Source organism: Chenopodium album, chromosome 12 (assembly GCF_948465745.1).
Source record: "Chenopodium album chromosome 12, dcCheAlbu1.1, whole genome shotgun sequence".
Taxonomy (NCBI): Eukaryota; Viridiplantae; Streptophyta; class Magnoliopsida; order Caryophyllales; family Amaranthaceae; genus Chenopodium; species Chenopodium album.
Window position 1 is genome coordinate 6,678,752 of NC_137845.1, and position 11,604 is coordinate 6,690,355.

At 33.5% G+C, this 11,604-nt stretch overlaps 1 protein-coding gene across 1 annotated transcript; it reads right to left on the bottom strand.

Moving 5' to 3' along the window:
* Window positions 1-6,660: 6,660 nt before the first annotated feature.
* On the bottom strand, window positions 6,661-10,817 carry LOC145571808 (glutamyl-tRNA reductase-binding protein, chloroplastic-like). The gene is made up of 5 exons (XM_081630846.1): window positions 10,284-10,817; window positions 9,494-9,574; window positions 9,309-9,413; window positions 8,999-9,148; window positions 6,661-7,205 (listed from the first exon to the last, which is right to left on the bottom strand). Exons 1-5 carry the CDS (start codon window positions 10,668-10,670, stop codon window positions 6,966-6,968), a joined length of 963 nt encoding a protein of 320 aa, XP_081486972.1. The 5' UTR covers window positions 10,671-10,817; the 3' UTR covers window positions 6,661-6,965.
* Between the last annotated feature and the right edge of the window lie 787 nt (window positions 10,818-11,604).

Consider the following 11,604-nt stretch of genomic DNA (forward strand, 5'->3'; position numbering starts at 1 on the left):
AGGATAAAGTCAGATTTCCATTATAGGGCCTGAAAACGTTTATAATGTACAACAAGGTTCGAGAAACGTCCGAAAGGTTCTAAAAATTTCTAAAAACTCTTGTACATATCCGTAGGCTAGATTTGCGTAGAACTCTTCGGATTAGGAAATCTCTAGAATGGAACACTCTAGGCCTGTACTTGGGAGCCCTATAAATAGAGAGCCCCTCATTTGTAAACCATCCAAGCAAACTTGTAAATCCACTCTCTCTCATGCAACACACAATACTCTTAACCCTTACACATTTGTGCATTCATCTTTCCTTCACTTTCGTTGATGTTACTAGGCTCACGTGCAAAAGATTAGATGAGTTAGTAATCACATGCAACATGACGTTTTAAACCGCTACTTCAACTTATTATTTGAAGGCTGATAAGCAAATTATTAACCGAGACTGAATTTTTTCGAAGACAATTTTTAGCTTAAAATTATTCCTAAATTCTCAAAAATGATTCATCTTATATATATATATATATATATATATATATATATATATATATATATATACATATACACATATATATATATACATATATATACATATATATATATATACATATATATATATATAAATATTAGAAAAATTAGATATTGAGAAAAAAAAATTATCATTAATTTTTTTAAAAAAAATCCATATAATCAAAAAAATTAAAAATAACAAAATATCAATTTCTTTCCATTTCTAAAATAATCAAGGAAAAATTGTCTTAAATAATACAAACTTTCACTCGTCCACTAAAAACAAGTCGAACTTTTGATTTTTTCTGAATAATACAAACTTTTGGGGTATTTGCTTTAAACAAGTTATGACCGGTTGGTGACTTGATTAATAGGTATAGGGGACACGTGTCATTGTTTTATTGGTTTGTCAATTTAATTTGATTTTTAAAAATTTATTTAATGTATTTATTTTGTAAAAATTTAAATTTTTATGATTATTAATAAAAAAATAAAAAAAAAAAAAAAAAAAACCTCCCTAACAGCCACCCCTTTCCCTTCCTGCCCATCATCCTTCCCCGGTGCCCTTTGCGCGATCCCCTACCGGCACCTCAACCCCCACCTCGCGCCGGTAACCTTATTTCCCGGCGTCCCTACGCAAGTAGCCCACCATCTCCACCTTCCCTCAGCCACCGCCGCAACAACCCAGCAACAACATAGCAGATTAGCAGCCCACAACACACAATAGCCAACCACTAATCACTCCCCACCAATCGCCAACAACACCAATCAATCCCCTACCACAATCGTCAGCGACACCTCTACCACGCCAACCACCAATCACTCCTGTAATACCCCGTATTTTTATACGTATTTTCCTAATTAATTAATTAATTATTATTTTCTAAAAAGGGTATTTTAGTAATTTAACTTACTATTTAAATCTTGGAGCCAAAACGATATTTGAATTTTGGCGCCAAAAGTATTTTAAAAACAAATTATTATTTTGGATAAGATTTATTATCCATTTATCCTATTTTAAAAACCGGATTATTTATATATTTTGGATATTTTAATTAAGGCAAAAGCTATATTTTATTTTAATAAGTCCGAAAATCCCATTTATTTGGCTAATAAATTTCGGATTTTCCTAAGAGAAAATCTGATTTTTATTAGTTAAATTATTTGGTGAATATTTGGTATTTTATTATTTAATTATTTATTACAATAAATATTATTTACACAATTATTTTAATTCCTTAAAACTAGCAAAATAATTTCCTAAAGTACTAAATAGGAGGGCCGAAAATATGAGCTTAGGAAAGCTCAAAAATTTCGGCCATTCCATGTAGATTTTGGGAAAAATATTTTGGTAATTTGTATTTTTAATTATCTCCTTAAAATCTTCTATTTTCCTTAATTCTAAATTTCCATCTTTTTAATATCCAATCATTATATTTCCTTTCCATTCATTCTTCTTAATTATTCCCCAAGTAATTCCAATTTCCTTAATATTTTTCATGACAAACATACCTTCCATATTCAATTATACACAATCTCTTCAATATCAAAACTTTCCTTAAATCTTTACTCACTTCTCCAAGTAATCCCTTAAACCCTACTTACCATAATTCTTCCCAAGTTCTCTTACCATAATTCTTACATGAGCTAGCCTATAAATACCCCTCCATACCTCTCGCATTCTTCACACCAATTCTCTTCTTTTCTTCTCCTCTTTTTACACAAATCATCCCATTTATCTTTGAAGCCAATTTTTGGGCACTTCTGGTCATTTTTGGGGTATTGGTGTTTCACAGAAGATTGTTCCTCTCGAAAAATCCTTGAGGTTAGGCTCAAGAATCACCCAATTCGGAGTTATATCAAAGGAGTTATAGCCTCTGCAAGTTTTGCCTATTTTTTCCAATGAAAATCCAATTCTTCTCTTTTCCTTGGTTTCTTATCTTTTCTCTTTCTCTTCTTTTATTCAATTATTATTATTATTATTATTATGGGGGATTTATAAAAATTATTATGAGTAGTTTTAATTATATAAATTAGATTTTTAATGATGTTTATGAAAATTAATTTAAAAGGTTCATGTACATATAATTGGGGGTTTTTAATTTCATTGTTGTGATTATTTGTTAACCTTATATTAATTAAGGTTATATTTATTTGTAGGGTGTGTTCGATCAAGATTCTTGAGAGTTCTTTTGAGGTGTTTTTGGCTAAGCAAGGATCAAGGTACGTTAGGTGGTTAGATACCTTGAAAAAAAAAAGAGATTGATTTGAATGAGCATGTTTGAATGATTTTATGGTGATTGAATTAAATTGACTTGAATTATGGTTTATGAAATAAAAGTATGTTTAAAAGATTGGTTTTAATAATTAAATTGGAGTATTGATTTTTATAACATGTTTTGATTAATTAATTTATTATTCATGGTTAAAAAGGATTGGTTGTAATACCCGAGATTTTAAAACCTGATTTATTATACTCTAATATTTATTTCATTAGCTTAATTAAGGTTTTGTCTCTACATTAACAAGAACTAATGTTTTAGTTTTGAATTTTATTTTAATATTATATTATTTCAGAAGCTAATTTTAAGGAAAGTAAATTATTATTTTACAGCTTATTTCCGGTCAGTAAAATGTTTAAAGATTTGTATCAAAATATGTATTTTTATGCGAGAAAATAAAATGACCAAAATACCCTTATTCATACAAAAGGACAAAACCCACCTCTTTCCGCCCCTTTTTCTTTACGATTAAGTATTGAAGGCCTTATACTTGTTGCTTAATTTTATATGCCCAAATCAATCAAAGTTGATTTATTAATTTTAGTCCAATTAAGAGCTTATCCCCATGGAACAAAAGACAAAAGGCACCTCTTAACTCCCTTCTTCCTTTACGCCTAAGTATTGAAGAGGTGAAGTCAAAATTTTGCTTCTCAATGATTTGTTGCTCAATCTTTGTGATAATCACATACTACGTAAATCCTATCCTATTATTTCACTTCTTCTCTTTTAAGTTTTTAACAACAAACAAGCTATATATATACTCCATAAACTCCCTTTTGCCCAAGGCAATGCCATCACCACTACCACTATCAACTTCACCGTTCCCTACCCCAGGTGACCAAGTTATTGGCTGCCGCCAACCTTCTCCTCCCTCCTTTTATAGCTTCGTGCTTGATTGCCATCTTGCCAAGCTCCTTGTTTTTGTTTAAGCCCATAGGAATCGGACCTCGGAGCTCAGTGAGAACGATAAGATAAAAGCTAACAGGAAGGTTATCGGACTGTAAATCGAGGTAACGGCTATTGCTAGTACCCGCAATTCCCTTCGAAATACGTTTATTAAAGTATGATGTTACGATTGAACTGAAAGTGATTTATGTCTTTAATATATTTTATGATTTGCGGGATTATAACTATGATTTGTCTGAAATCTTTCCTTGAAATATATGATTTTTCTGAGGAATCACAAGGATACTGTAATGATGAGTTTTACGATACACTGTAAATATTTTATAAAGATGTTATACTATTTTATAAAAGCATTCTGAATGACTGGAAATTTCTTGATTTCTATTAATTATAAGAGAATATAAATATAATCTGATATGATTGAGCAATAGCTCCCCTGAGGGCACTGGCCCATTCCTGTTATGGAGCACTGGCTCCCCCTGTTAGGAGCACTGGCTCCCCCTGATATGTATGGAGCACTGGCTCCCCCTGTTAGTAGGAGACGTCCTACCCCTGTTATATGTATATTGATTATAATGATTTATTAAAAAGGTTATGAACGAAGGCTTACTGAAATGTTGTTTTATTACCTGTTTTAATATATTCTGCTCTCCCTGTTTTATTAACTAAAATGAATTGAAATGATGTTACGCTGCTAGAGTAGTACGTTACTGAGTCTTCGGCTCACCGTTTGAGGTTTTTCTGTTTTAGGTAGTGCTGGAACAAAGGGGAACACGTAGTGGCGAGGATTTTAATTATCTTAAGAAGCTCACTAGATATTTATAGTTTTAAGAGAATGATTTATTAATTTAATTAGCAAGTAAGACATTAGTAAGTTTTTATTAAAATAAGATCTTCTATTATTGAAGTAGGATTAATTCCTGTACTGAATAGATTTCTATACTTTATGAATTAAGGTATGAATGTTGCCTTGTAACTCTCGTGTGGGAGTTACGGCAGTGACGTCTCGACCAAATTAGGTTAATTCCGCTGCTAATTAGACTACCTTAATACCCGAGTTAGAGGTCGGGGCGTTACATTGGTTTTGAAAGCTTGTTAGATTTATAAAAAAAAAAGGGGGAGTTTGAATTATTATTATTAAAGGTTGGAATTATTGGATTTAAAGAGGATTTATTTAATCATTGAATTAAATTTATTATTTATGCTTTATAAGCATGTTAGTAATCTCACTATGCGGATTTGGTATTTTGATAAGGCCTTGGACTTTGTATGACCGGGTCTTTCCTCAAGAATAGCCTTGTAACATAAGGAGACTAGCTTGGGGGGTGTGCACACTTGGGAGAGGAATTGGTTAAATTGGTTTAATTGGTTTTAAAATAATACGAATTGGTTTTATTGATTATTGGGATTTGAATATTGAGAATTGGTTTTGAATCATGAGTTTGGAATTATTGGAATAATTATTGGAATTGATTTCAAAAGCATGTTTGCGAATAAATTGAATTTAATTATCTTGCACTTACCGTACTTAGTATATTTGCTAACCCGTACTTCTTATTTGTTTTGGTTCGCCCTGTTTACCGTAATGGTAAGCAGTGTTATTTCAGGTGGAGTGAATAAATTGATGCATTGGAGTCCTGGGATTTGGTTTCACTAAGTTAAGGAATCGTGGTCTTTGTATCTATTTTTGAGTACTCATAACATTGGTTTCTATTCATAGTTATTATTAATAAAGGAGAGTTTTGAAGTTTCCGCTGCAAAGTAGTATTGTTTTGTTAGTAAGTTGAGTAGCCTTGCGTAATCACGCGGCGGTAATATGCCTAAGTCTATCTCTATGGTATAATTATAAGTATTATACTGGTATTTCCGTAGAGGGAGATTTGGGGTGTTACAACTCCCCTGTCACAATCGCCAACAACACAAATCAATCACACCGCTACACAACAAAAAGCGCAGCCACACATCAAACCACCATCTTTGCCCCTGTGCAAACCGTACCACCGCTGCTACTCCTCAATCCGCACCAGCGACAACCCACAATTCCACCATCAATCACAGTCCGCAAAAGCCAAAAGCAACCCCAATTTCTATTCAATTAACCTCGTCGCGAGAGGGATTTCGTGGGGAAGGAGAGGGATTTCGGGGGAGGGGGTTTGGTGATGGTGGTTTGGGGGGAAGAGGAGGGCGACGACAGGCAGGGCAGCTGAGTTAGCGACGATAGGGCGGGGCTGGATGGCGTCGCAGAGGGTGGAAGTGTAGAAGTGAAGCTGCTGGTGGGGGTAGGGTGGTGTAGTGGTGGTGGGGAGGAGGAGTGAGTTTTTTTTTTTAATTGTTAATTAATTATGGTATAAGGTTAATTATGTGTTAATCAAATTGTTAAAAAAATTTATTAAAAAAAAAAAGAGTTTACCTGTCATTTAGGTTGTAGGAAAAATGACTCGTTTAAAGTGAAACCCCCTAAAGCTTGTATTATTCAGAAAAAATCGAAAATTCAACTTGTTTTAGCGGACAGGTAAAAGTTTGTATTATTTTTGACAATTTTTCCAATAATCATTCCGATTAATAGTATTAATTTGCAAAATCAACCGATAATATTTTGTAAACAAATTACACCAATCTAGGTAATTAGTTACAAACACTACACTTGGCTAACAAACAACACATTTGCCTGTATATGCTTTAATGAGCTTTGTTATTGATAAGGTCGACGACAGAACGAAGAACACAACAATATTAGATTGATATATTTCAAAAGCCATCCACCTGTGCATAAACTTATAAGAAAAATTATTTTTACTTAATTTAGCTTTTTTGTTGTATTAGAAAAAAAAAAAAAAAAAATGCTCTCTGTTTTTGCTAACTTTTACTCTCTCACTAATTCACCTGGTTCATTTGTAGTGTATCGCACACGTAATTTTTCCATGAATATATACAATTTAGAAAACGCGCAATGTCAATAAAAACTTCTTACCTATACACAAAATGCAAAATCTGGCTGCCAATTTAGATTCAGGATTAATATGATTCAACAATAGATGATACAATTACAATCTATAACTACCAATCCGCATATGAAATATACTCTCTGCTATTAATAAATAATGTCTATCACTTTTAGTTTTGCTCGTAATCTAATTGGCCAACAAAGACAACAATGCACCCGGAACAAATTGCAGAAGTGGTTAGCATTCCACATTTCCACCTCAAAAAATGGCCTGTCAAAGAGACACATGCCTCTGGGAAGAAGAGACAAGTATAAGCAATGAAATCCATCATCTTCTATGATCCTGCCACCACAATCTTCTTTACTTGTTTAACTCTCTTAAAATCTAGGGTATAGTAATTTTTTTCTACTTCCCAAGCGATTTGAGACATCCCATTGAATGTTGATTTCACACCCTTCTCATCAGTCACTTCCCTAGGGAATGGAATCCGAATCTCATACATTCCACTTGGAGGTGAATACAGACGCGTGTCGAAACCCAATCTATCAACCCACACCATTTTTGCCTCTGATACCTGCAGAAAAGCAATTATAATCAAACCAACACGACACAAAACTTAAATCCATTACTGAGTGACGACAAAGGTACTTCTACCCCTCTAATCATGTTCACTCCATCGTTCCAAGAGAAGTTATTAAGAGCTACAATGATAAACACAAATTTTTGTATACCAAAATCATCTACAGAAAAATTCAGCTGATACTGATATATCCTATCCCTCTATCATTTTGCACAAACACTTGACACACACCTTGACATACCAGACAGCTAGAGAGACCGAACGATAGCAATCAGGTTGAGTTGAGATTTACATGAGCACAAGCATAAAAGCTGTCATCCAAGCATATAAAACACCACTAAGCGCAGTTAAAATTGGGTGGAGAAATCTTCTTTAGTTGGCCAAGGTAATTAAGATTTAAGCATGAAAAAGATTATAAGATAGGCATCTCCCCAATCACACACAGATTCCATGTCCTCATTCCCTATCAGAACTAGGACATATGAAGATTCAAGACCGATCACAAGGCTCTACACAGAATTGCAGATATACTATTCCGATAGACAATTGTGTATCCCATACCTTTTACCTCTGCTCCGACACTATTCACACTGGTGTACGCGGTACCAAAGGTCAAAACTGATAAGATTCCTGTTACATCGTTCATTTTAAACCAACAAAAGCGAATCTCAGTCCTCACTCCTCTTAAGACAAATCAAAACCTAAGGAGACAACAGTTGCACACAGACCATGAGATCAATAAACTCTTGAAAAGGGAATAGCTTATTGAGGACTTTTTATCAATAATTTAATGACAACAACCCATCTATGTATGTATTGGATACAGCAACATCTGATACCTCCACTTATGCATCCAATGTAGAAGCCTCATTGGAGGCATACGAATAAAGATTGAGGATTGTGGACAGCAGCCACCTTTCAAGACCTCATGCAAGATACTTGGGACTTAGTATACAAAGTTACAAATTATACACAAGCTTTTGTTGTTGGGATACTTTTGTTATAGGCAGCAGAACTCAAGTACTTTTAAAGCATAATTCAAAAGACTATTAAACAATAAATAGAAACAAATTGAATTTTCATGCAAAGGCAAAATAACCAATATCCTTGCAATTACACAGATATAATCGCAAAAACCTAGCATCCATGTGCCCAAGTAACCAACTAAAGATATGTAAACCAATTATGAGTTCAAATGGTGTACTTCATTTCACTTGTAAACTTCGCACCTCTTAAAGAATGTCAGGGCCACATTAAAACATAACTATAGAATGGGAGAGAAGATATTTAAATGGAAATGAGTTATTTTTTGTGGTAATAACTTAAGAGATACTAGGATGGCCTAATAAAGACTAGCTTGGAATTTTTTGACATACCAAGTAAATCACATAAAGAAGTCACCAGAGGCCATAGCATGAAATGGCTTGGGAACTATGTGCAAGTAAATGAAATGGTCAGAGGAAAAACACTCTCCACTGAGAAGTAAGAACCTTGACACATGAACAGGTAACTCTTGTATGTCATGATTGTCATCTCACCCCTTTAACAAGAAATAAGCTTATATGGTTAGTCACCGAACAAGCTACTTGTTTGGGTGAGTAACAAAGTATAAAAGTTCTTTGGAACTGAATAATTGCACATTAAAGACAAGTTTTGTATTTTCCTAGGACCACCATTCCACTTCTTTCACAATTTGGGAAGAGAGGGTTCACTTCACATGAAAACAAATGTTGCTATGCAAATTATGTGGTTCTCTCAAGGATCCAGCATACGGAATAGGAAGATACCTGGAATTGCAAATCTGCATAAATGCTGCAAAAGCGAAGCACATCTTCCATGTTGTTTGCATTGATCTCAGTTACAACCTTTTCTGCAATATCTCTTAGAGGATCTGGGTATGCATTTTTATAATCAGAAGATGTAACCCAAACACCATCCTGCAAACATAATGAGCAAAGGTTATGCATCTTATAAATTCACATATGATGACATGAATACTCCATATCAAACTCCGCTTGGCGCTTACTATACAATATTTACAGTCCCAAGGAAATTAAGATACAAAGGTACAACCAACAATAATATGACCCACCACACCTCCTGAAAATCTTCTAGCTGCAGTATGCGGTCCACAGAGACAACATACAATAGGTCTTCATTAATCTCTTCCCCAAATCTCTTTTTCCACACTGAATGAAGCTTCTGCAGGATGAAGCAAGTTATAGGTGTCTCCTTCAATTTAACAGTGAAACGGAAGAGGTTTGGCAAAAATTATAATTTACCTTCACTGTCGTTTTGTCATCAGGTTTATCCAAGCTACCTTGTATAGTACACTGTGGTGTCCTCAATCCACATTGCGGTAGCTGCATACATATGAGAACTCATCATCCACTCATTCTCTGATCACCAAGTCAACTAATACAGTAACAAATAACCACACTGCATAAAGTCCCGGCACCAAAATTAACTTTTGGATTCCATCATTTGCAGGTCAATCAGCAGTACACATCAAATTGCAGTCCTAAACTCCAAATTCAACCAACACAGCAAACCTCTCGGTGCTTCCAATCTTCTATTTATCCTATTAAAAACTTATCACCTTCAACTAACTACCATTAAACCATGAAATCTCTAACAAAAACAATGAAAACCCGCCTCGATTCTGGTAATCAGATAGACATTTGGATAAATAGAAACAAAATCATGAACCAAGCAATCTAAATTCAGCTAATAATCATCTCATAGTGCTAATCAGATAGACATTTGGATAAATAGAAACAAAATCATGAACCAAGCAATTAATTTACAGAACTATCACTTTTGCTAATCAGATAGACATTAGGAAACCCACCTCGATCATGTAATTCTAAGTACTAATATCAAATTCCATAAAACCAATTAATTTACAGAACTATCACTTTTTCTAATCAGATAGACATTTGGATAAATAGAAACAAAATCATGAACCAAGCAATCTAAATTTAGCTAATAATCATCTCATAGTGCAAACCCACAATTCAAAATTGAACAAGAACAAAAAAAACACCAGAATCTGAATAATGAAGGACAAACCTGAACATGAAGAGTAGACCTTTTATCAATAGAAAAATGTCGATTAGCGAGATTAGTGCACAAAATAGGGGTACCATCAGAATCAACAGTAAAACGAACACCAATACCAAGAGGCCAACCATCATGGGTCAAAGTAGAAAGAGTCCCAGATGAAGATAACTCCATTATAGTCCTTGAAACTTCAGCTGGGTAAGGTTTGATTTGGGTTGTTGTTGATGTTGATGATGATGGGTCTGAAGCTACTGAAATGGAGGAGCATTTTAGGGGGAACTTGCGAGATTTAGGAGAGAGAAAATTGAGGGGTTTTGAAGATGATTTGAGTTTCTGGGTTGGGAGATAATTTGAAGGGATAATGTGGGAAGCAAGAGATTGAGTTTGCAGTATCATTTTTGCAGAAATTGAGGATTACTGGTTAAGAAGGTTGAGCAGTGGTTTTGTTCAAAACTAGATTTTGGATGTGATGAATTGATGATGATGAATTTTTCGAGCCCTTGACACTATCCCCTGTATTTTCCGGAATCACTCCAAAATGTGCGCATCTTAGCTTATTATCGTTACTTTGTTGTAGTCTTGTAATAGTGGCGGAGCCAGGAATTTTAAATCGGGGGAACAAATAAACATTGCTTAGTTTGACAAAAATATTGGAGTAAAATTTTTTTAAAAATATTTAATGTTTTACAATTATTCAAAAATATAAAATACGAAGTACTTATCAAAAAATCAATATCATATACCAAAATTTCCTCCATAAACGTATTTGATTAGGGGTTCATTATTTTTTTAAAATTTCGAACAATAAATAATATAACTATTTAAATGTAGTATTTGTCATAATTACTCATTACAATCGTAATTTGGGATAATATTCATGCAAAACTACAATTACAATGATTCAAATACGTATATGACGTAATTGTTAAAAAATAAATTGAAATAATACTATGTTATACATTAAACCTACAATTAGTAAACGGAGTTGTTTCAAAAAAAAAAAAGTAAATGGATTAATTGTTAAGAAATAAATTGAAGTAATACTATTTTATAAAAAAAAAAAAATTTAAAGAAAAGGGAAACTACAATTACAATTATTCAAATAAGTAAATGGAGTAATTGTTAAAAAAATAAATCAAAGTAATACTATCTACTGTAATAAAGATTTCTTGAAATGGCTTTAAAAAAAGGAAGAAAAAAGGAAGTAAAATGACTGAAGAAAGCATCGCACTCTAATCTCTGGAAACAAGCTCATGAATATCACCTTGACCACTCCGCCAACTCCCATGCTACCATATATATTACGCAAAATATTGTACTTAAACTAATT

Bases quoted from the DNA above. Each gene is read 5' to 3' on its own strand.
- LOC145571808 (XM_081630846.1), bottom strand. From the start codon at position 10,670: ATGATACTGCAAACTCAATCTCTTGCTTCCCACATTATCCCTTCAAAT. The intron at 9,414-9,493 runs GTAAATTATAAT...TTCATCCTGCAG, and splicing joins ATGACAAAACGACAGTGAAG to AAGCTTCATTCAGTGTGGAA. The intron at 9,149-9,308 runs GTGTGGTGGGTC...TTATGTTTGCAG, and splicing joins AGCTAGAAGATTTTCAGGAG to GATGGTGTTTGGGTTACATC.